This window comes from Pteropus alecto, unplaced genomic scaffold, assembly GCF_000325575.1.
Source record: "Pteropus alecto unplaced genomic scaffold, ASM32557v1 scaffold106, whole genome shotgun sequence".
NCBI lineage: Eukaryota > Metazoa > Chordata > Mammalia > Chiroptera > Pteropodidae > Pteropus > Pteropus alecto.
The window spans coordinates 1,293,082-1,319,169 of record NW_006442103.1 but is presented as its reverse complement, the minus strand read 5'-3'; the positions used below and the strand labels follow the sequence as shown (position 1 = coordinate 1,319,169).

Here is a 26,088-nt window from a genome sequence, read left to right as displayed (position 1 = left end):
GCCGGTGAAGAGAAAGTGTGGGCCGTCACATTCCCTCATCCTCCCAACCATGGGCGATGTATGGAAGCTGCGCTTCGGCCAAGCTAGAGGCCGAGGGCAGGGCCTGAGCCAGGTCAGTAGCCTCCTGTTCTTGGGACCCCACAGAGTTTCTTTGTTGCCAGCTGATGGGGGCAGGGCATGGGCATGGCAAACGGGCCCAGAGAGTGCTTCGTACCCCCACTGAGCTGCACCCTATTAAGTCATCTGGCCTCAGCTGTCTCCTCCTTGGAGGAATGCAAACGCCTCTCCCTGCTCCACCCCTATGCCAGCTTAGGCATTCTATGAAAGCCAAAGGTGGGGGAAGATGAAACCACTTGAAGAACTGTCAAAGCCTGGATCCACCTGCCAAAACGTTTAGAGATTTTCTAGCCCCACCTAGATGAGAGAACCAAAATTACCTTAATCACTTCCGCTACTACTTTTCACAGAGCTTGTTTCTCAAACATCTATGAGACTAAATGAAGACTGTTCAGCTCTCCTCGATAACTGCGTGATAGTTCGCATTGCTTTCCTGAATTCTATTTCTTTTCCTTCATGTATTTTCTCCTTTCCATCCTCTCTGCATCCCCTACTCAAGCAAGACTCAGGTTCTGTGCTCATTCCCTCAGGTGAAGTTAGGGGGCTGGCGAGGGGGCATCAAGAAGACACCCAGTCTGCACCTCTCACTGGCTTTTGCTTTCCAAAATGTTAAGCTCTTTAGATGCTTCCCTACCAGGAGAGAAGGTGAAGGAAGGGGACTCCAGTGTCAGCCAAACATCTGGGTGCAGCGGGTGAGCATGCAGGTCTTCCTCCACTCCCACATGAGAAAGGGAGATGCCGCTGGGCTGGAGGAGGAGGAAGAAGAGACGTGTGGGTCCTGACCAGGTGTCCAGGTCTGCTTTTTCTTAGCATAGCATGAAGAAGCGTCACCACTCTAAAAGGAAGTGTCCACTTTGAGGGTCTGGGTTTGTCAGGAGTGAGGGAGTTTCAGAGACTGGGGCTTCAGTGCTAGAACCAGAAGAGTCCCAGGCAGAGCAGGAGGGCTGGCTACCCTGACACCAGCATGTCCCCACAGACAGGACCATGGGGGCTTGCGTAAGAGTCCTGCTTTCTGAGCAGGGCCTTGGGAGCCATGATGATGGGAAGACGAACGTCTCAAGGGCCACCTGCCTGGGGACACCTGACAACTCCTATAACCCCATGGGGGGATTATAGTCCCCAAATAACATTTTATTAATTAAATTTTCTGCCAAGTTAGTGGATGAGAGCTCCTGGTCGTTAGTTAGGTTGGGAGACATGGTGCAGTATTTCTTACGCATCTGAGTTTGTGGCTGAGATTTACACCCATATGGAAGTCAGTCGAAGGCAAACTCAGGTGCTGGAAGCCCAGGGCATTATCGGATGGTGACTTGCAGGGAACGAGGCAGTGACTGCTGCAGCAAAGTGGCTTTTAGTCCCTAAACCACTATGACTTACACCTCCCTGCTTTGTTCTCCCTTCTTATGAACACGTTCTCTAGACCCTAGCCAATAATCTTCCTTCTCCTGACAAGCCTAATGTTTAGGACAAAGACAGCTGGGGAAGGACAAGGGGAAAATGACCTCACAGCCGAGCCTTGCCTAGCAGGGTACGAAGGGAGGAGGAGACAGCGTGGGCTTCCGAGGTGGGCAGTCGGATTCCTCTGACAAGTCTGCTCCAGAAGCGGACAGAGAAATGACATGAAGAAACCTATTCTCTATCACGAGGAAGATTAGATTTGGTGTAGGAGCTACTTATGGTTTAATTAATTTCCACACTACATGAATTTTGGAAATGCCAAAACTAATCTAAAATCTTTACATTTCTTAAGCCCTTAAGTGATGAGAACCGCCTCCCCCGCCTGGCCCCCACCAGCCCCCACCCTGGCTGTGATCATGGGTGATGGCACCCACAGCTGACACTAGCCTGTAAAGGGAAGAACACGGGTGGGGGTTGGTCTGCACTGCCACTATCCCACATCAAACACGGATCGTCAGAGCCTGTGTTTTCATGTGTCACCTGCTTTCTTATTTATGAGGTAATTAGAGTTTGCTGACTCCAGAGATAGTTTTCATAGATGGAAGTTAAAAACACAGGCGATCTCCCTCAGCGTGTTTCCAGCGTGCCTAGAGCATGTCATGATGAAAGGTACAAAGAACAATAGGGGCTGTGAAAGGCGCCTTAGAGTTAAGCAAGTGGTGATTCCTCAGATGAGATGCCCTCTGAACCAGTGTTGTTAGAACCAGTTCCAGCTGCCCTTGCTGAGCAGAGACACAACTGCCCTTGACTGCTGAAAACAGGGTGACGAGAAAGAAAAGGAGATGCAGAAAAGAGGCGGCCAAACGGATATGTCACTCAGGGCACGTTTCCTTATCCCTGGGCCGCAGTCATTTTTGTCTCCTGGTCACGGGTTCAGATCCGAGGTCTGGCACTCCCTCACCATCTCGAGGGGCGGCTTGGGCATTATTCTGGACTGGAAGGACCAGGAAAGCCACTCTTAGCAGTCCCACCCGCCCACTACATGTTGGTGCTGGGGTTCTGGATGGGGGCGGGGCAGAAAGAGAAAGGAATACTTGGAGAAGCTCCCTGTGGATGCTGATGTGCCCCTAACTGAGCAGGCAGCATGAACCACCTCAGGAACTCAGCACTGTCCTCGGTGTAGGAAAGAATCAGAGTTTATACACTTGGTGGGTTGATAATAATGATAATAACTCCCCCACCAGGCACGAAACTAAGCTCTGCAAAGATGATCTCTAGTTATTTATAATAATCCTGGGAGATAGGCATTGTTATACCCCATTTGTCTGACACGTGGTAAACTTTCAATATGTGGTGAAAGAACAAATAAAGAACCTAAACCCTCTCCTTCCCCTCACAAAATAAACTAACACGTATGGAGCATGCACTAAGACACCGTGCCATGCTTGTATGTATTAGCTCAGTTAACCGTCTCAACTGCCTGGGATGTAGGTGTTAAGAATTCTGCTATATATGTGAGAAAAATGAAGCTAAGAGAGATGACCCGTCCCAGGTCACGTAATAAGTGGGGTAGCTATGATTCAACCCAGACCTACCTGCCTCAAAGTCTGCCTTCTCACTCTATCACACTGCTGGGATATGTGGTCTAAGGCCAAGGAGGGGAAGGAGTGAGGAAGAGGGAGCTCTCATAAGATGTGGACAAATATCTTCTGGCAGAAGAGGAGACTCAAGGGAGAGAAGAGAGGCTGCTTGCAGAAGGGAGCCGAGGGCATGGTGCCATTAATGACCTTCTCAGAAGCCAAATGGTCACCACACTTCTGCCCCTATGAGCATGGGTTTGACTTCCAAGTTGCCCAAGGGATGGGAGAGATATATAGGGTTCTGCGTAAAAGGTAAGCCAGGGCAGCTCATATCAACATACTGTGTCATCTGACATACTTGTCTGTCCCAGTGTCTCAGTGAACCTTGGAGGGCAGGGAAAGAGAAGAACACAGGGTAAAGAAGGATCAGAATGAGCTCTACCCACTGTGTGGCCCTGGTTGAGGTCCTCAAGCCCTCTGGATCCCTGATTCTGCTGTAAGAACAGTAGGGTGCTCCATGGCCTCTCTCAGTGTGGGGCAACCTTGTATTCATATTTCCATGGCCAGGGATCTCTGTCAGGGTAATACGTCTCATTCGTTCCAAGAGGAGGAGGCAGACTTCAGGGACTAAGTTTGGAGGGAGAAGCAGAGCACAGCCCGTCACCAAGAATGCGCCTTCTCAGCTCCTCGGTTTACAGGGGGAACCCCGGGCAAGGTCTACCTTGTTGGCTGGGCCTGGGAGAGAGTGGGCTCATCTTTCTCATTCAGGGGTGAAACATTAATAAACTGATCCTACAATGCATTGTTTCACCCACTGACTAGATATCAAGATATTTTTAATCTTCATCAGCTTGACTCTCATGTCTCATAATTGTTCCAAACTTGGATAAGAAAGAGGGAATGACTTACTGGGTCTCCAAAACCTCAACGCCCAGCTCTGTTGCTTTCCTCCCACCTAACCTAGAGCAGGTTGCTACTTAACCTCTGTGAACCTAAGTGGCATCAGCTATTAAAAAAAAGAAAAAAGATAATAGTAGTATTTCCCTCACAGGATTATTTTGTGAGGATGAAGGTAATTAAGATACATAAAGAACTTAGCACTGTGCTTGGCACATGTAAGTGCCCAAAGAGTGGCAGGTATTCTGGTTTAGGAGCTGCACGACTTGGAGAAAGTCAAAGAAATTAAGTCAAAGAAATTAATGCCTACCACTCGGCTGCCTCCCAGCAGGGCTTCCTGATGGGCTGAGGGCCTCTTGCATAATTTATCCTCCCTTCCCTCTTTTTTTTTTTTTATTAAATTTGTTAAATAATTGCCTATTTAACAAATATTAATTGCCTCTTTAACAAGGTAGAATTTCAAGTCAGGAAGGGCTTCAGAGTACAGCCAAAGATGGCCCTGCTCACTGGGCTTTACCCTCCAAAAGGAAAGAGCTCTAAGGCCCACTTGAGGAAGAAGCTTCAGGGCCTCACTCTCCTGAAGCCTGACCCTTGCAAAATGCCCCCAGCAGGTAGGAGCTGGGCTCCAGAGAGGCTGCTCCCAGGAAAGCCACATAAAGCCACAGCCCTAAGTGCAGCAGGTTCTGAGCCAGGCACCAGGATACATGAAGACAGTTAGTTTTCTCCCAGACAGTCTGGGGCCTCTGACAAATCGGTGTCTCAATTCCTTTCTATCTAAAGCTGGGGTAGCACCATTTGCCATGAAACAGCTGGGCTGTGGGGATTACCACTGTCTATAAATGGGCCTTAATGCAAACTATAACATTGACACACATGTGAATTTCTTTCTAAGACATGCACACATGGAGGCATCGCTTTGGGGCTCTCACCATCAGCTGGCTGCCCCAGAATAACTCTACACCAGTCAGTTGGCGTGGCAGGATTCAGAGCCACTGCTGTCATTGAAAGAATGGCTGTCTGGATGCTCTGTGATGAGGCTACCTATACCTATTACGGCATGTCAGTTACCAAAAGAACTGTGTCCTCTTAAGAACCTTCATATCATTGCCGTAATGTAATTAGATTAATTGCACAATATTTGTTACTTTTTTTTCCCCTGAGATGCACATGTTGCTCCAGGGAGAGGAGAGGAGTCATTGGAGATGTGCCAGTTGGCTTGGGATGAACCAAAACCTGACATAGAAAAGTCACCGAGTGCTTTTGCTATTGATGGATTGCAAGAAAGAGAACCATTGAAATCGAGCTAAGTGCAAGAAAGGCGCGAGGAGGGAAAGAAGGCTTTGAGATGTTACAAAGTCAAATCTGCCACAAAGGCTTAGAAGACAGAGACCAACATTATGTGCACTGAAAAAAAAAAAAGTATTGGCAGGCAGTGTGGGCTGGGGAGGGACTGTGAAGTAGGGAGGAGAGAGATGCATGTATTTGCCAAGAAGCAGCAAGCACTGGAATTGACCAGATTGTCTGGGGCCTTTCTGACCAGTATATTTGTTAGTCAGGAGACAGAAAGCTGCAGCATTTCCGATCAAATGCCAGGAGGCAGTAATCTGTGCATCGACTTACATCATAACTAGATGGATGCCGAAGTGGAGGAGGCTGGCATCTTTAAGCACTGCATTCAGGTAGATCTGAGTCATCTCGTCCTCTCCTCAAATCACTTACTGGGAGACACAGCAGAGATTCACCAGGCACCCAACTACCCTGCATGATGGCCCACAGCAGAAACGAAATGAGAAAGCTGTTGGACATTACTGTGTCCTTCACTGTTGAGAAGAAACAAGGTGACTGGCATTTTATCAGAATCTCATCCCTGGTTATTTTATTTATTGACTGTCATCACTCCGTAGCAGCAGTATTTGTAGAATCACTATAAGGAGATGCAGACAGATGGCTCTTCACTCACATTCTTGGCCCATTCGCCAAGATTCTGGCGGCTTGAGAGCAAGTCAACCTAAAACCTTGCTCGTTTTTGTGATCCTTGACATGAATAAGAAGTACAGCATGAAAAAAATGATCCCGTCATGTGGACTATGACAGGAAAGCACGCACTTCATGTTTTTTTCACTCTGTCTCATGTCTTACATGTCACTGCTGCAATGTAGTGCCCCAGCTCTCAACTGGGCACCTCAAGAAGGGTCAGAAAGCCACGTGAAGACCTCAGTATCATTTAGGCTGATCTCCTTATTCTGCAGAAGCTCAGTAAGGTGGAAAGATTCACCCAAGTTCCACAAAGAAGGCAGAAGCCCACTGCTATCAACTAGCCAGGAGCTGCCTTTACCTAGGAGCTCCTCCCAGGAGACTGGAATGGAAATAGTCCTTCTCAAACCTGTTTGACCTCAGCCCACAGCTCACTTCCTATGCCCATTCCCACTTCTGCTGGAAGAACAAAGGATTGAAGAGGAATGCAATGTTCTATGTGATAAAAAGAAATAAAACGAATTAAACGAGAGCCAGATGAACAACATAAGAAAGATGTTAAGACAAGAATAACTGCACTTGAAGAATACGTCCAACCCAAGGCAACGCTGGTGGTGTACCCAAAACAAAGTGTTCTTTCCCCAGCTGGCAAAATTCACAAGCTTCGCAGTGTTGCCAGGCATCACCATGGCAGCCAGAGGTCTTAACAGAATAATGAATTTGCATCCTCAGGAAACTAAGTAAAACCAATTTTGGTTCCTAAGTAGTAAGTTGTAGTAACACACTACTTTACTGATTGGCAAATAGCCCTTAGTTGTATGTGAAAATGAAAATCCATGAAATTCTGCCACTTGACTATAAGAATGGAAGAAAGGACATTCTGGAACGTCCAGATCAGTTTGGAACCACCAGGAAGAGTCCTGTGGCCCACCAGTGGGTTTCAAACTCAGAGGAACACTGATCTAAAGCCACCATTAGAGGTGGGACAGAGGTCTGTGTTGTCGATGAGCAGGAGATGTGCACTTAGGGAGACACTTCCACGAGGGACTGTGAGTGGACACGTAGGAAATAGGTAGAAGCTGCTGGTGCACTGGCTTGAGAGGCCCACAGGGGAACACCTGTCAGCTCCTGGAAATGCCAGGAGGGATGGGGAGGCTGCAGGATCTTGCCAGACGGTCTCTGAGAACAGCCAGCCTGGCCTCCCAGGAGCTTTGACACTGACTTGCCTGGGAGGAGGGGGTGGGTCCTGACCCCTGACAAACCTTTTCTGGATCTATAATTGCATGATTTATCCTTCACCCCATCAATGTCCCTATACCCTTCCTGTCCTTCTACACAAAAATCTGCCTGTAACAAGCCTTGCTCAACTGCCAGCAAACTGACTTCTCTGGACCCTGGCTTGGACAGGCACTAAAGAGATGCACCCCAGGCAGTGGTTGTGACTCCTTCTCTAGCTATTTAAAAACGCATAGTGGTTCAGGGCTTGGATCCCACAAGCAAAACAAATATGAATTCAAATCCTAGTTCTGCCACTATGTGCCCTCTCTAAGCCTCAGTTTCCTTGTCTGTAAATGGAAGACACTATCTCAAAGAGCTGTGTCAAAAATTAACAAATGATATAATGCAGGAAGAGTGCTTAGCATACTACAGGCAACATGGTGAGTGCCAAAAGTCCCCAGCTATTGCTATTGCTGGTAGTAAGCTGGTGACCTCCAGTGGCGCTTGTAGAGCCCAGATCTGACAATCCAACCTCCTCTAAGAAGCCTCTCCTTACCAAGTCAAAGTACCTCCCCAATTACCAAGACTCCATCTTTCTGAACTTCCACAGCCCTCATTCTGATGCCGGACTGCTAGACAGGGTGGGAGTCCAAAGAGGGACCCCGATCCCGGAGCTCTGGTGCCAAGGTCTTGTCCTATACCACAAGAAAGAATTGAAGGACACGACAGACAGCAAGCAGGAAAGCTCAAGTTTTATTAAAGCAAAAGTACACACTTAAAAAGTGTAGGTAGCACAGAGAGTTTGCCCCAAGCTGTCTAAATTACAGGTTTTTGTTTACTTAGGGGTGGGGGATGTCCCAGGGCTACCAGCCTGCCTCCCGCTCTTGGCTTGTTTCTCAAGCCACCTGGAGGGGAAGAGGCAGCCCGAGGTTATCTATCTTGTCTCTTGGCCTTGGCTTGTTTCTCATGCTGGAGTCTCACACTTGAAATCAAAATAGAGAGCTGAGTAAGAGACCAAGGAACAATTCCAGATCGCATCCTGGAGGGGCGGAGAAACTTCCCTATGCTAACTATCCGTCCTCAGTACCAACACTTAAACACAAACCTCTGGGTACTGTTACATAAACGTCTCATGCGAATGCCTCAGGCTGTTCCCCTAGCCCCCAGATGAGTTCGTCAGCTCCTCAAAGGCCTGGCTTTGCTTTATATTAACTCTGTTTCACCACAGTCCCCTCCTCCATTATGCCTGAGTTCAAATGGATCAAATACACTGCAGCAGTCCCAATTTTTTTGGCACCGGAGACGTGCTCTGATGAAAATCTAACGCCTGATAATCTGAGGCGGTGATGCTAGCACTGAGGAGCAGCTGCAAATAGAGATGAAGCTTTTCTTGCTGGTTTGCCGCTCACCTCCTGCTGTGTGACCTGCTTCCTAACAGGCCATGGACCAGTACTGGGGTTGGGGACCCCTGAAATACAGCATAAATAGACTAATGGTTGCTGGATTAATAAATGTGTGAGGTATACACATATAATTTTTTCAAGGATACACACATCTGGTATTTATGATGCAGACAAGTAATAAGAAATGATGGGATTGTGGGGTTGCATCCCCTATTCTTCAAGTGAATTACTGAAGAGCCTTAGGCTGGGTGTTTACAAAATGTAGCAACTGCCACCTGCCTCCCACCTACGACTAGTGAAGACAAATTAGGCTTTTAAGCAGCGATGATAAAACACAACCAGCTCCTTGATGGTAAGTCAAGAAGAGCATCTGGGTTCTGATGGTAACAAATGGATCTCACTCTCTTTTAGCATTTCCCATCTTCCACTGCACAAAACAAGGAAAATTAAATAGGCCTCAGCTCTTTGTAAATCTGATTTCCAGAGAAATCTTCCCCAAGTAACTCACTCTAGTGCCAGGAAGTTTTTCAAAAGGCTAATCTAAATTCCTTCTCTCTTTCCTTTGTCCACTGCCAAATGAGGTCAACAATAGCTCTGACCACCATTATACAATAATTATCTTTATTCTTAAAAATCTTTATTTCATTCTATTTTCCAGCAGTTGATTTAAACTAGAGGTGACCTTTCTCTTCTTATCAATTCATCAATTCTTTTTCCATTCTTCCTCCTCTGCTTTCTCAATGTCTTAAACCTTAGGTCTCCCGGCAGTGCCCACATCAGCTGTAGGAGTCACCTCAAGTTAAAGATGTTCTGACAGCTGGTTTAAGTTGCTGACCCCGAAAAGGAATATACTTATCAAGAAGGATTCCTTGTGGTTACACTGGGCCCAGATTCATAACCAGAGTCTAGCAGCCTTTGTTTATAGGGGGGCCTCTCACACATGCTGCATTTCAGGGAAAAGACAGAGACTGGGCTGCCAAGCCTCCTGTACTGCTTGCCTGCAGTCTGAGCTGACCATTATAAAGGGGTTACTAGAATCCTATTTTGACCAATGAGCTGAAACTTGCCCCATCCAATCAGAGCTGCACAGCTATATCTTCATTTGCATCTTTACTGACCAATCAGGACAGAGCAATTTGGACCAATCAAACTGTGAAGGACAGAGGAAGATGGTGGACTAGGTAAAAGCAGGGTTCGTCTCCTCCCAGGTCTGCATTGAAATTACAACCAAATTATAAAATAATCAACGTGGAGAATCACCTGAAGTCCAGCTGATCGTAACATGTATGTTTGATAATGTAAAGGAGCCATAGCAAAGCCGGTAGGAGGGGCAAAGTTTCGAATAGGGCTGGATCCACATCGTGGTGGTGGAGGATCACTGGGAGGGAGGGTGAGGCTGCAGAGGTTCTCCTGAAGGAGAGGGGGATCCTGGTCTCATTTGCGGGCTCCCCAGCCCAGAGTCCTAGCCCAGGGAAGAGGAGATTCCAATAACTCTAACTAAAAACCAGAGGGGATTCCGGCCATCTGGGTGAGACAGAAGGAAACTGAAACCCTAGAACGCCCCTTTAAAGGACCCGCACACAGGCTTTCTGACCTGCACTCACTCACCTGGGACACTGAGAGTGGGTCAGAGGCTCGTGCAGGATTCATACTGAGAAAGTCTGCATTACCTGATGCCAGAACGAGGGCTGGAAGGACAGCCACCATTGTGCCTTAATCCGGCCCCCCTACTAGGCAATATACAGACCATGTCAGCTGGACTGTGCAGACCCCCACCCCACCCCCCACACACAGGGCCATTAGGAAGTGCTGGTCAGAGGGGATCAGGCCACCCCCAACCCCACCCCAGCCCAACCTGCAGATTGCCCGGGGCTTTTGTTGCTGGATGACAGCTAGGCCCTAGGACAATTCAGAACCAAGTATTCGCATCTGTTGGCCAGAGCCGTGAGACATATTTCTGAGATAGTTTCAGGTGGATCACTGCTGTCAACACGAGCTTGGGCAGATCTCAGGGATCCATGGGCCAGTCCCAGACAGCAGCTGGTCTTGCTGTGATCTGGGACTTCTGCTGGAACATGGAACAGTTACCAATGTTGTAGCAACACTGAGGCTTTATCAATCCAACTGCCATTGTCTCCTTGAGACCCTGACCCACCCTACCCACAAATTGCCCCATGCAGCCCATTGACAGTGAACTGTCACAGCCCTACCCTGCCCAGCACACTCTCATCCCTGTCCTCCCAATCCACACAGACAACAAACTTTGGCTAGCACAGGGCGGACACTGCATGGAAATCAGTTGCAGGCAGATCTCTGCTGCCTGCAAGAGTTGCAATATTGCGTCTGGGGAGCGCAGGGGTCTGTGGGACCACCCCAGACAGAGCTGGTCTCACTGATCTATGACTATAGCGGGAACACCCAGGAACAGAAGTTGCAGCAAAACTGAGGCTATATTGGCTGGATGGACCTTCTCTGCCTGAGATCCTGCTTCACCCAAGCCTACAGAGTGCCTGCAGCCCACTGACAGACAGCCTCCCCTGCCCTGCTTGGCTCTGGGGTTGTGCATTCTGCACAGGCAACAGTTGGAAGTATCACATTATACTACAAGGCTACAGTAATAAAAACAGTGTGGTACTTGCATAAAAACAGATACATTGATCCATGGAACAGAATAGAGAGCCCGGAAATATATCCATGCCTATATGCTTACTTAATATATGACAAAGCAGGTAAGAATATACCATGGGGTAAAGACAGTCTCTTCAATAAATGATGCTGGGAAAATTGGACAGATACATGCAAAAAAAGAGGAAAAGAAAAGGAAAAAGAAAGAAACTGGACCACCTTCTTACACTATATACAAGAACAGACTCAAAATGGATTAAACTTAAATATAAGACTCGAAACCATAAAACTTCTAGAAGAAAACACAGGCAGTAAACTTTCTGATATTACTCACAGTAATTTCTTTTCAGATATATCTCCCCTGGCAAGGGAAACAAAAGAAAAAAATAAACAAGTGGGACCACATCAAACTAAAAAGTTTTGTACAGCAAAGGAAACCATCAACAAAACAAAAAGACAACCGACTGATTTAGAGAAGATATTCGCTAATGACACATCTGATAAGAGGTTAATATCAAAAATATATAAAGAAATCATATAACTCAATAACAAAAAAAAAAACAAGAAATACAATTAAAAAATGGGCAGAAGACCTGAACAGATACTTCTCCAAAGAGGAAATAGAGATGGCCAATAGACATATGAAAAGATGCTCAAGGTCACTAATCAGAGAAATGCAAATTAAAACCAGGATGAGATATTACCCGACACCTGTCAGAATGGCTATCATCAATAAATCAAAAAACAAGTGTTGGTGAGGATGCGGAGAAAAGGAAACACTTATACACTGTTGGTGGAATTGCAAATTGGTACAGCTGCTATAGAAAGGGGTCTATAAAAATTAAATGGATATACCTTTTGACTCAGCAGTTGCACTTCCAGATATTTATCCAAAGACAACCAAAACAATAATTTGTAAAGATTTATGTACCCCAGTATACATAGCAGCATAATTTACAATAGCCAAGATATGGAAGCAACTTAAATGCCCATCAATAGATGATTGGATATAGAAATTATGATTCATATATACAATGGAATATTACTCAGCCATTAAAAAAATGAAATCCTACCATTGCAATGGATGGACCTAGAGGTTATGCTGAGTGAAATAAGTCAGACAGAGAAAGATAACAACCATATGATATTACTTATATGAAGAATCTAAGAAACAAAAAGAACAAACTAATCAAAAACAGACTCACAAATACAGTGGACAATTTAGTGACAGACAGAGGGGAGGAAGGGGCTTAAAGGGCTTGCAGAATAGGGTGAAGGGTTAAAGAAGTACGAATTAGTAGTTGCTAGATGGTCACAGGGATGGGGAGCACAGCATAGGGAATGCAGTTAGCACTAATATATTGGCTAGGTGGAGAGCGGGAGGAGAGGAAGAGTAATTAGGGGGATCATTTTATAAACTGTATAAATGTCTAACCAATGTACTGTGTACTTGAAACTAATTTAAATAAATAAATAAATTTTTTAAAAAGCTGTGCAAATTTGGGTCCTTCATTTGCAAAAAATGGGCCCATTAGATACCAGGGTGGGCACTTTCTCTATATAGCTAGCCTCCCCTTTGTCTTGGGGGAACATACTCTCAGTTTCCTCCAGAGGCTGTGTTTCCCACTTTGCAAAATGTTCACCTGAATAAAGTCTCTCCTTTTACTGCATCCCAGATTGGGGACTCCTGTTGGCAATGAATTGATGGCAGACATCTTTTGGTCAACAAGGTCAAAGCCTAATGCACCAATATCATGATCAGAATCCAAAGGACCAATCCCTGTTTGCAACACTGATTCACTGTGAGCTGGATCAAGGCTAGCTGAGCCTTTTTGTGATTTAGGGACAATCACTCCCATTGTACATTTGCAAGGATTCCTCACCTTCATAATGTAATTATAGTGTGGTTAATACTAAGCTATTTGTGATCTTGGAAACATTTTGAACTCTGAAGGAAAAAGTACTGGGTTCACACAAGGTGATGAGATTTCAGAAGGCAGAAAATATGTCCCTCAGGATAACAAGGCAGAGAGAATAAACATGACCATGGTCTGAGACAGTGGTTTTCAAATGTGTTTTAGCAGCAGAGTCCTGACTTTGAATAAAACTTTCAGTGGAATCCCACCCTAAACCTGATCAAAGCAGAGCTGCTCTGCTGAGAAGCCAGGACAGGGTGGTGGTGGTATGGGGCCAGAGCCCACCCTTCCTCCTCCCCACTCATCTCCCCCTACTCCTGAAGCAGTGGTCTCTGCAGCAGCATCTGCGAGGAACCCTTAGGCTCCCATGGGACAGTTTGAAATCTTTGAGTGAAAGAGGGTGTGGCAGGAACCTCAAGTTACATGAATAAAGCGAGAAGGGATGGCAACTCAATGTCCAGGCCCTGTGAGACCATGTGGGCAACATATTTGTCTATCGATGGTCCCATTGCTTTTGTCTTTCTGGTCTATCTATATTTTTCTTAGCCTTGATTTTCACGTATATTTATTTTATCATAGTACACTTTGTAATGCATCTCAAAATCTTTGCGGAATAAATTGGTGTCTGGATATGTGCACATGGTTGTAGGAGGAGAGAGAGGCTGGCATATTACACCATGACAAGACAGTCACAGGATCTGGCTTCACTTGCTATATGACCTGCCATTCCAAAAGGTGGTCTTTTGCTGTGTTTCATACACGCTGGTTTAAAGCAGTCCAAATAAAAAATAAACACATTCCAAAATGCAATCCAAGAGTCTTAAGAGAAGCCTCAAAGATAGAGTTTTACTATAGGAACACTGTACTTTCTGAACAATGAAAGGTATTCTTTTTTAAAAAATAAATTTATTTATTTAAATTAGTTTCCAGTATACAGTACATTGGTTAGACGTCTATAATGTTCATAAAACGATCCCCTCAATTGCTCCCTCTCTCCCCTGGCCCTCTACTTCTTAATACCATTTATAAGACATGAAACATGGATGGTCTACTTAGTCCCTTCTATTGGTACATATATTAGGAAGAGGGACAGTAAGAAGTACTTTTCTAAGTGAGATTTCTGTGGCCATTTAAACTTACCTGCTAACTTACGAAAATATTGCTCTGCATAAATTTGATTAAGGGCTATTAAAATCTCCTAAATTATCTATAGAAACATAAGATATATATTTAAATTTCCATCAGTTTGAAAGACTCAGGAGAGAAAAAAATTGAAATTCAAACAATCACAGTATGTAATTTTTCTGACTTTTAAAGGAATATTTATAGCTTGAATGGGAAAGTCTGGTGAAATATATAAAAATTAGGGAGGTGATTCTTTTCCTATTTCAGGAAACTTATAGTTCTTGGAGAAGACATAGAAAATAAGCTCTCAGTTGATATACTATATTCATTATGCTAAGGTTTCTAAAGCCTCCTCTCCTTTTTATTTCTGAAAAGAGACATTTCTTTCAAAATTTGAAGAATGGCTTTAATGACCTAAGGTTCTAATGTAAGGATCTGCAAACTCTAGCCCAGGAACCAGATCCAGCAGACAGCCTGCTTTCCTCTGGCTGGAACTAAGAATAATTTTCAAATTTTTTAAAATGGTTGAAAAAAATCAAAAGAAAATTTCTCAACACATGAAAATTATATGAAATTCAAATTTCAGTGTCCATTAATAAGGTTTTATTGGAACAGTCACACCCATTCATTTATATATAGGTGCCATCCTACTACCACGGCAGAGTTGAGTAGTTTTGATCAAGACTGCATGTCCCCCAAACCTAAAATATTTACACAGTCTGGCCTTTTCCAGAAAAAAAGTTTGCCAATCTCTGACGTAAGAGACAGAGTCCACCCACAGCCACTCTGTGTGCCTCTGGGGCACATGGGAGGAGTTTTACCTGGTTGACATGGTGCAGGCATTTGTCAAGACAGCAGAAACAGCAGAAGCAGCATCTGAACACGCACCTCGACCATGCACTCTGCTGCTGGGATTAGGTTCAGAACCAAAGGAACAGAGTCAGAAACAGCACAGGACAGAAGGTAACCAGGAGTTTCAGTCAACACATACTGTTTCTACCTGGAAATGTTTACACCTGAGGAAGCACTATAGCAATGCTCATTCAGTATGGGAGAAATTCTTCTGTTCACATGCTGCCACTACTAATTATTATTATCATTACAGATGAGCGAAATTCCTCTCTTGTGGGCTTACCTCTTGTGTGTTGACCTCAGGAGAAAGGGAAATGGGTTACTCCATATTTACTAGTGAAGGTGACAACCAGGCCTTTTGGTTCTAGTAAAAAAAAATTTCTCTTCCCTCATCTCCCCTTCAATGTCTTCAACTATAAACTCTGCTTTTTCAAACCAGTATATATTCATGAAAAATTCACATCCCAAAGAAAATAAAACAACTAATGCTTTGTAGATACTAGCTATATGACCATGTTAAAAAAGAATCAAGTGTAACTTTTATGGAAATAAATCCTATAGTGAGATTTTCAGGGCTAAGTTTTAAGGGATAAATCAGTCCTTTGAAATATAACTTGGACTTGTGTATAACCTAAGAGTGAATAAAGAAACTCTTAGAGGAGGGGTGACTGAAAGTGTCCTACCCACGGCTCAGAGTTAAAAAAAAAAAAAAGCCAGAAAACAATCTTCAAATAGTCCTCTTTGAGGACCCCAGGAAAACTCACGTGGACATTTTCTTGTCCCAGTGTTAATTCAATCGGATGAAACTTGATCTGGATACTTTTCAGCCTGGTCATGGCTGTGAATGAGCCATTTAACATAGGAAAGATCGCACAGTGGCTATGTGAAATGTTTAAACTGCAGACACAGTACTGGGCCGTACTGCTGAGGGAGACCATTTCTTTTTAACCTAAGAAAGGACACATTTCTCCAACAGTGAACTTGCTAAAAAGAAGTTTGGTACCTTACTCTTCATGGGATCTGGGGAGTAATAAATAACCTTTTAGACCTCTTCCAGAGAGACTAAAATACCGACTTCTCTTTTAGATTTATGGCTGTTTTCCCAGAGTTTAAGATATCGAGCTCAGGGAGGGATGGCAAGGTCCTCTATTGCTCATTAATTTATGATTATCTATTACTAACGCCTATGCATATCTATATGTCTCTCTATGTATCTATACATACACATGTGCACACACGCATGCGCTTGCATGCACACACACACACTCAGAATAGCTTTCTCCATAATGTGTCACTTTGGCACGTGAATTATTTGGAGCTGAAGACAATCAGGACCCCGTAGGCTTGCAAGAAACATTTACCTCTACCTTAAAGAGTTTAAATTATTTGGGGCCTTGCCCATAGCAAGAGTTATTGCCAGAAATACTATTTTATAACCTATCTGTAGGGAGAAACAAACTTCTAATTACTGAACACCTGCCTTTCTTATTGTTCTGTGAATTGTCCTCCTTCCCTCTGAAGCCCCAAGGTGCCTCACTTCATCCTTCATTCAGAATGTCATATATTCCCTCATTTTCCCTTTCTGTCTCTGACTCTCTCATGTATCTGGGGTTTTCGTACATATGTATGTAATTAAATTTGGTCATTTTCTTTTATTAATCTGTCTCATGTCTGTTTTAATTATTAAATAAGCCTGAAGAACTTAGGAGGGAAAAATATATAAATATTATAAACAGCTGTTTTGTTCTTCAAGAAATCCTTCTCCAAGTTTCCTAAAATTGAAGGATCAATTTCAAAATGCAGGAGCCAGAGTGGCTAGACTTGGCCTGGATGTGAAAATGCCTCTTTGAGTTACCAAAATGTGTATGTTTTCTTATTCCATGAAATCCAGCCCTGAAAGGGATAAATTTCGACTAATTTATCTCTGAAATTTAGCCCTAAAATTCTCACTATAGAATTTATTTTTGAAAAAGTTAAACTTGATTCTTTTTTTATGTGGACACACAACTAGTACCTATAACGACATATTATAAATACAAAAAGCACTGTACGATCAAAGTAAGTGCTTCAAGTGCACTTCAAGATAAGAAAGCTGTATTACTTTATGTGAAATTCAATCGACTGTTCCTAATTGATAAACTAATCTCAAAACTTGATTATGGACTTAAAAATATCAGCAATTCAGATGTCTGCTTAAAAGAGCTCATAAAAACAACTCTAAAATATAATAAAGAATCCATGGGTAAAATTTCCCCAATTTACTAAGCACGCATACCTATACCCTAAAGGTGGGAGTCAGGTAAGTTTGCGAAACTCTGACCAAGTCATTGAGGCTGAGGTGGGGACTGGGGAGAGACTGGAGTTATGTGAGAACAGAGAAGTTGGGAAAAGTCCAACTCTCCCTTGTTTGGTGGGCCAAAAACACCATGAGAACAGCTGTTTTCCTGCTGTGTTGGTTTCCACTGGCATTCATAACCAAATGTGCATGGAAATAAAAACCAGGGAGGAGAAAAACCCCAGGCACAAAAGCCCTACAGTTTTCTGCCTTTTGAGCTGAGATTTAGGTCATCTTGCCCATTCATGTCTCACTGTTAAGAGGGAAGGTAGGCAGGCCTGCCCGCCCGCTCACCCTCCTTCCCTCCCTCCCTCCCTCCTTTTCTTTCTCTCTTTCTCTTTCTTTCTCTTTCTCTCTTTCTCTCTTTCTTTGTGTCTGTCTTTCTTTCTCTCTCTCTCTCTCTCTCTCTCTCTCTCTCTCAAACACACACACACACACACACACACACACACACACACACACACCCAGTAACTTCCCATGGCACCCTCTAGGAAATATAAAAGGCAGGGAATATTTTAGCATTAAAACATAAGCAAATGTTATTATAATAGAGTATTTTCTTACTTTTTTTTTTTAAAGCATTGAAATGTCCACAAAAACTTTTTAAATTTCCTCTGAAGAATTCCTCTCATTTGTTCAGCATTTAGCAAAGAAGGAAGCCACCTAGCTCAGAACTTCCCCCTCCCCACCCCACCCTCACCTCCAAGTGGGTGGAAAAACCAACACAAAACCATAAATAAAACACGAAAAGTTTGCTGGAGGTAGGAATGGGGTGGGAACATGGGACCTGAAGAACACTGGAGCCTTCCAAATGGCCACTGTCACGGCTCACATTCCTGTCCTGGGGCCTGCTGTAGTTTTCCAGTGATTAACTCTGCAGTAAGGTACTGGCTTACCTTGTCTTTCAGAGTGTTGTAAATGTACATGAGCACAGTTCTTGGAATCCTCACCATGGTGATTAAAAATGATCCTTTTATGACTGTTCCTTGATGGTAGCAGAAAAGAATGGCGAGAGACGAAAGGATTGGGTGATCAGGAGGGTCATTTTCATTTCTGAGATTAGGAAAAAAAGACAGAATTAAAAAAAAACTATTTAAAAAGAAACACAAAACTTCTCTTTGGTTCAAATCAACAAAGGTACCAACAATTTACAAAGCACTGATGCAGTAAGCATTTGGCAAATTTTTTATACTCCTCGGTAGCTAAGGTTAAATTATTTCTTGGACTAACAACAAGTGTTGGCAAAGATGCAGAGAAAAGGGAACCCTTGTGTACCGTTGGTGGGATTGCAAATCGGTGCAGCCACCGTAGAAAACAGGAGGTTCCTCAAAAAATTAAAACTAGAACTACCATATGATCTAGTAATTTCACTTCTGAGTACTGATACGAGGAAATCCAAAATAATAATTCGAAAAGATCTATGCACCCCTATGTTCACTGTAGCATTATTCGTAATAGTCAACATATGGAAGCAACCTAGGTGTCTATTCAATAGATGAATGGATAAAGAAGTTGTGGTACATATATACAATAAGATATTATTCAGCAATAAAAAAAAGAATAAAATCTTACCATTTGTGACAATATGGATAGACTGGGAAGGTATTAAGCTAAGTGAGATAAGTCAGACAGAGATAGACAAATACCATATGATCGCACTTAGCAAAGTACGATCATATGGTATTTGTAGAGTCTAAACAACAAAATAAACAAACAAACGAAACAGAGAAAAACTCAGAAATTCAGGGAACATGATGATAGTTGCCAGATGGGAGAAGGGTTGTAGGGAGGGGTGGAAAAGGTGAAGAGATTAAGAAGCACAAATTGGAAATTATAAAATAATCATGGGGATGTGAAGCACAGCACAAGGAATATAGTCAATAATATTGTATGGCTAGGTATGGTGTCAGGTGGGTGCTAGACTAGTCAGGGGGATCACTTCATAAATTATAAAAATATCTAACCAATATGCTGTACACCCGAAATTAATATAAAATAACACTGAATGTCAACTGTAATTGAAAAATCAAAAAAGAGGGAGAAAGGTGAAGAGGAATAAAAGGTTTAAACTTCTAGGTATAAAACAAATAAGTCAGGGGATGTGGTATACAATGTAGAGAATATAGTCAATAATATTGTGATAGCTTTGTCAGATGGTTGCTGGGCTTATCATGGTGGTCACTGCATTAGGTATATAAATGTTGAATAACTATGGTGTATACCTGAAACTAATATAATAGTATGTATTAGTATATATATTTTAATAACAATCTTTAAAAAATTATTTCTTGGACTAAGTTAATTCCTTCTGGTGGCACTCAGTGCTACAAATAAACATAGAACAGGAAATAAAACCCTGATGAGTTAAAATAAACCAGGTTCTCTCTTTACAACACCTACCTCTTCCACCAATTCTTTAAGTTGCCTATTAATCTCATTTTCATTTTCAGAAGTTTAATTATATAACAACCTACAAGGTTTAATTCAAGCGCTAGCATACGTAAACATTGCCAGCTTGGCTTGGTGATTAAAATCACCATGAAATCACATGACTAGGATTGCAGCCATAGAGGTAACAGTGAGTTTCAGCTGAAAGCGAAGGGACAGGAAGTTCTGGCTTCAGGACAGCTCTAGGCTCCTAGAATCCAGCTGATTTCTACTCTGCTCTTTAAAGGTCACCTCAGTGTGAATCATTTACGGGACTTGTCATGACATAGCTCCCAAGAATGCAAAATTCAGTTTCACAGGAAGGGAAAGAAGTGAAAAAGAAAAGGGCACAGCCTTCTCCCTACACCGAACTTGGAGGCTAGAACAAAGGAGGAAGGATTGAGACAACGCCTCCCCTGACCCTCCGAATTCCACTGATGCCTGTTCTAGAAAACGAGGCCTTTTCTGAGAAGCTACTTCTCTGATTCCAAGAGAAGCTTGGTTTCTTCAAAATGGATTATTCTGCAACTTGGTCTGGTTGCTAATAACTCACCATGAATTAAGGTTTTGACAACAGCCTAGGTTTTGAGGGAGGAAAAGGAATGCAGCCAGCAATGTTTCCAGAGCTGGCAATGGCTGTATTTTGCTGTTAAATCATCCAGGAAGGAAAAGAGAGCATGAAAGTAAGATCGGGAGCAGAATAACTGCAATCTATTTGTCCCACAAAAAGGGCAACGTGTGGTTCAACTCAGTATTATTGAAAATAGGAAATGCCAGGGAAGCTATTGCTGATATGAATTCATTTTGATCTGATACACTAGAAGAATAGTATAGGCCAGGAAAATATGACACATTTTTTCTCTTTCCTCATTTTTTTAAGAGGAAAAATGTTTACTTTTCCATTTAGGAGACTTATGTGTCTAAGAACTTATTATGGTGCTCAAGAGTTGATGCAAGGAGAAGAGGACAACGCCTGCTCTCAGTCTGGTAGGGAAACAATCGATTCGTGGGCCACTGTGAATGGGGGCCTTCGGGGTTGGTCCTCCAGGTATTGAAGTCTGGGGTCAGGCATCAGCTTTCTGAGATTTGCTAGGAGGAGCTTAACCATTTCAGGCAGAGGAGTTTCTACACCGCCTTGTCGGCCCTAGGCCATAACGCATCCGGCTGATGTCTCCAGGCTCTCTGCAGCTGGCTTGGAAGGAGAGTTCAGAAACTGGGTTATCACATGACAAGAGAGACAGTTTAAAAAAAAGGCCCTTTAAACCCAGGCCAGCTCACAGAGCCAGGAGTCACTTAATACCTGCCCTGAAAAGTAAGTGGAGTGTCTCTGAGGCCCCCACCTTCTCTTCTTAGACCCTCTTCCTGTTCCAAGGTAACATCATCCTGCCACCCATCCCCTGCTGTGTATACAGCTAGTGTCTTTCTCTAAGCTTCTCTCACAACCAGCAAAACCTGACTTCAGGAAGAGGATCTGATTATACCTGGTGGGGCCTAAAATAATACTCTGAACTTAACCATAATTTAACCAACTTAAAATTATCTCTAAACTTAACTGTATTTTGGGACTTGGCTTATGGGACGACAGTACAGTGTTAGGCATACTGGGAGACTCAGTGATGAACTGATATCGAGACTGGGGCCTCCAGGCAGGCCTATGCATCTGTCTCCTGGGAGTACTGAGTTTTGAGCACTTTCCACCCTATTCTCTTGGTGGTGGTGGCAGTAAGGAAGGCCCAGGCAGTGTGAGAGAGGAGGTGACTCAGGATGTCCCCACGAGCCCAGCATCCTCCTCCTTTTAAACCTAAAGCTACCCTGAGTGCTCCGTGAAATGGAGCCAGGGCCCCAGGACACAGCATCGACTCAAGTGGCTGGCCTAAGGGCTTCACGATCCCATCCATCCTAGTCCTGGGACACCTTTAAGTTATGGTACATAAGTGCTGTTTTGCAACTACTAATCCCCCAAACAACAAGCATAAAGCCAAGCAAGGAACTTCAGGGTCCTAGAAGCAAGTTTTAGCTCTAGTGAGATCCAACCTAGTGCTAAGAACTCTCTGAACAATATGGAAAATTAATTTTGTGCTGAGGCCCCTAGACAAGGACCGGGCTGTAGTGGATGGGTGGCCTCTAATGTCAATCGGGTCCTGAGTGAAGGGGCACTGTGTGTTCCCCACACAGACTGTCATTTCCTGATACTTCTTTCAGCAAAATCACTGCAAGATAGGGTTGGAAGAATTATGATGAAGTTGTAAGGTTCATCTTTCCAGTCCTACAGAAAATGGAAACTGTCTTCATTCTTCATGCTGAACGAGATTCTTTAGCTGTCTTCGGAAACTCTCATCAGGAGGAGGAAATGCATTTGTCTCCTACCTATCTTCCTTAGGCTCAGCTACAAACCTACTTCCTCACTTCTCCTTCAGCAAATCCACAGCACATGGAAATCATCTTTGTATATTTGAAAATGAAAATGCAATCATGCCTTCTCCAAGTCGAATGCTTCTAATTTCTTCCTGTCACATCCTGAGCCACATCTTTATGGTTCCCAGTTGACCCCTCTTCAAGCAAATGATTGTAAAAGGGAAATTTTACAGGTGGGATAGGTAAACATTGTGCTTGCCTCTTCTCATGACATTAAAATTACAACTACATTATAGGACAATCAGCCTGGAGAACAATCTGAAGACTAGCTGAACAGAAGTCCTATAATAAAGGACATAAAGAAATCATCTTGAGACTAATAAGAGGGGCAGAGATGCGAAATGGACCGGTCCCAAACCCTGGTGTGGTGGTCAAAGATCAGGAGGGATGTCTCGGCAGCAGAGGTCACCCCTGAAGAGTAAAGGGTCCCAGCCCCACACCAGGCTCCCCAGCCCGAAGTACCAGTCCCTGGAAGAGGAGCCCCTCTTCATCTGACTGTGAAAACTAGCAGAGGTTCCATTCATCCATGTGTCCTCTTAAAGGGCCAGCGCAGAGACTCTCTCACTCCCAGGCACTCACCCTGGGCTCCAGCAGAGGAACAGCAACTTGGGAGGTGCCAGAGACATACAGAGAGAGACTGAGTCTACTGGCTTCAGGATGAGGGCTGGAGGAACAGCCATCATGGTCCCTGTGTTGAGTCCTCCCCTCTCACGGCCAAATCTGAACTTTCATTGGCCTGGTGAACCCTGCTGGCTCCAGTGGGGTGATTTTCTGAGACCTTGCCCTACCAAACATGAGCCTGCTGGAGGCTTTTTCAGGGTTGGCCCACGGAGTAGGCTCACCAGCTGGGGTAGGCCCACGCTGCTGATCTCCTTGGACATCTCTCAGGGACCCATGGGCCCCAGGTGGATAGTAGCTGGCCTTGGTGTAGTAGCTGGCCCTGAGCCTTTGCTGAATGAACCTGAAATTGCATTAAACTGGTAAACACCACTTGCACCACCCTAGTGACTCCCTGAAATCCCACCTCATCCAACTCGAGAATCACCCAAAGTTCTTTCAGCAGCTGAGATTGGCAGATGGTAGCAGGCTTCGAGATGCCCTAGGCCTCTTGCTGAGCTGCCCCAGGCCAGGTACTGGTGGCGGCCAGCCCTGGTTCACGGCATGGCATATCCACCATGCCTCCAGGTCCCGCGCAGGCAGTGACCAACCACAGATCGCTTTGTGGTTCCTACCAGGTAGCCTTGAGCCAGTCACAGGCAGCAACTGACCTTGGCCTGCATGGGAGCCCCTTGCAAGAGGCCCCAAAACAAATACAGCCAGTTGCCGGCTACACACCACAACAGACCATCACTCAATTAGCCATACAAGCAGCATACCCAAAGGGTGGTCCGGCAGACACCAGATCCCACTCTGTGGGGTCAGCCCCTGCACAGCAGCTCATATGCTGTGGTCACAGTCAGTCCTCATAGTCAATCATTGGGAAATGCAAATTAAAGCCATAATAAGGTATCACCTCACACCTGTCAGGAAGGCCATCATCAATAAGTCAACAAACAAACAAACAAACAAGTGTTGGTGAAAATGTGGAGAAAAGAGAACCCTCATGCATGTTTGGTGATATTGCAAATTGATGTGGCCGCTGTGGAAAGCAGTGTGGAAGTTCTTTGGAAAATTAAAAATAGAGCTGCCTTATGACTCAGCAATTCCACTTGTGGGTATTTATTTGAAGAAATCTAAAGCACTAAATGAACAAAGATATATGTACACCTATGTTCACTGCAGCATTATTTACAATAGCCAAGTTATGGAAGCAACCTAAGTGCCCATCAATAGATGCCTGGATAAAGGAGATGTACCTATACACAGTGGAGTTTTGCTTGGCCATAAAAAAGAATGAAATCTTGCCATTTCCAACAACATGTATGAACCTGAAAGGTATTATGCTGAGTGAAATGTCAGAAAAAGACAAATATCATATGATCTCACTTATATGTGGAATCTAAAGAACAAAATAAATGAATAAACAAAACAGAAACAGACTCATGGAGAGAATGAACTAATGGTTACCAGATGGGAGGGGGTTGGGGTTTGGTTGAAAAAGGTGAAAGGATTAAGAAATACAAACTGGTAGTTATGAAATAGTAAAGGGGATGGGATACAACACAGGGAATATAGTCAATAATATTTTGTCTGGTGTTGAGTGGATACTAGACTAATTGTGGGGATCATTTCTTAAATTATATAAATATCTAACCACTATGCTATATACTTGAAACTAATATAAAATAACATTAAATGTCAACTGTAATTGAAAATAAGTAAATAAATAATATTTGGGGAAAAATTTTAACCTTGAGATAAAGAAAAACCTTGGGGTTTCAAAATTAGTACAAAATAAAAAAAGAAAACAGAAGTCTTTAATGAATGAAACAATAATGCTAAAAATAAATTGACTCGCAATGTAAATTATTTTAAATTAATTTGTTTATATTATCAAAGTAATAAGTGAAATATCTTAAAAAGTTAAATAGTAATGCTAGACTTCATAGGAAAGACAGCAGTTTTCTTCCCCCCCTTCCTAATTTTCTCTCCCTAGAGATATATTAGCTGTTTGTTCTGGAACTCACCTCCGCATGTCTAAATCACATGTTCTTACTGCCATTTCTTGATTTTTCAGCCTCAGATATTGGCTACTGACCTGCCACTACGAAGAGGCAGGTTTAGTTCTCTTACACAGCCTAAACTCCTCACCGCACTCATTTTCCAACCCCCCATCTATTCAACATAATTATATTGAGATTTTTAGTTAATGCCTTCTTTCAAGCTTTGCGATATAATTGACATATAACACTGTAAGTTTAAGGTGTACAATGCTTTCATTGGATACACTTATATATTGCAAAATGATTATCACCATCGTGTTTGCTCACACCTCCATCACCTCACATAACTACCATTACATTATTTTGGGAACATTTAGGGTTTACTCTCTGCAACTTTCAAGTATATAATAGTCTTATTAACTAAAATCAACATGCTATATATTAGACCCCTCAGAACTTACTGGAAGTTTGTACCCTTTAACTAACATCTACTCATTCCTCCCCCCAATCCCATCCCCAGGCGCCTGGTAACCACCAATCTACTCTCTGTATCTATGAGTTCAGCTTTTTTAGATTTCACATATAAGTGAGATCATACAGTATTTGTTTTTGTCTTATCTCATTTAGCACAATACCCTTAAAGTCCACCCATGTTGTCGCAAATGGCAAGGTTTCCTTCTTTCTTATGGTTGAATAATAGTATTCCGTGTGTGTGTGTGTGTGTGTGTGTGTCTCATATCTCCTTTAACCATTCATCCATTGATGGTGTGTGTGTGTGTCTCTCTCTCTCTCTCTCTCTCATATCTCCTTTAACCATTCATCCATTGACGACTTAGGTTGTTTCCATATCTTGGCTATTGTGAATAATGCTGCAGTGAACATGGGAGTGCAGATGTCTCTTTGGTAATCTGTGTGTGAATAATGCTGCAGTGAACATGGGAGTGCAGACGTCTCTTCGGTAATCTGTCTTCATTTCCTTTGGATACATACCCAGAAGTGAGACTGTTGGATCTTCTGAGATTTCTCTTTTTAATTTCTTGAGGAACCACTATAATATTTTCCATAGTGGCTATAATAATTTACATTCCCACCAACAGTGCACAAGGGTTGTCTTTTTTCCATTTCCTTGTCAAACCTGTCCTTTTAATGGCAGATGTTCTAACAGGTGTGAGGTGATATCTCATTGTAGTTTTGATGTGTATC

At 43.4% G+C, this 26,088-nt stretch overlaps 1 protein-coding gene across 5 annotated transcripts in view; it reads right to left on the bottom strand.

The window, feature by feature from the left end:
- The window catches only part of SLC44A3 (solute carrier family 44 member 3), a 78,159-nt gene that overhangs the window by 11,856 nt on the left and 40,215 nt on the right, over positions 1-26,088 (bottom strand). For 3 of the 5 annotated variants that reach the window (XM_015595359.2, XM_006919537.3, XM_015595362.2), the window contains 2 exons: positions 18,337-18,493; positions 15,075-15,161 (listed from right to left, as the gene is read on the bottom strand). In XM_015595359.2, coding sequence (XP_015450845.1) covers positions 15,075-15,161; positions 18,337-18,493 — 244 coding nt within the window. The remainder of the gene's footprint in view (positions 1-15,074; positions 15,162-18,336; positions 18,494-26,088) is intronic. The other 2 variants (XM_015595360.2, XM_006919538.3) reach the window with 1 other exon arrangement.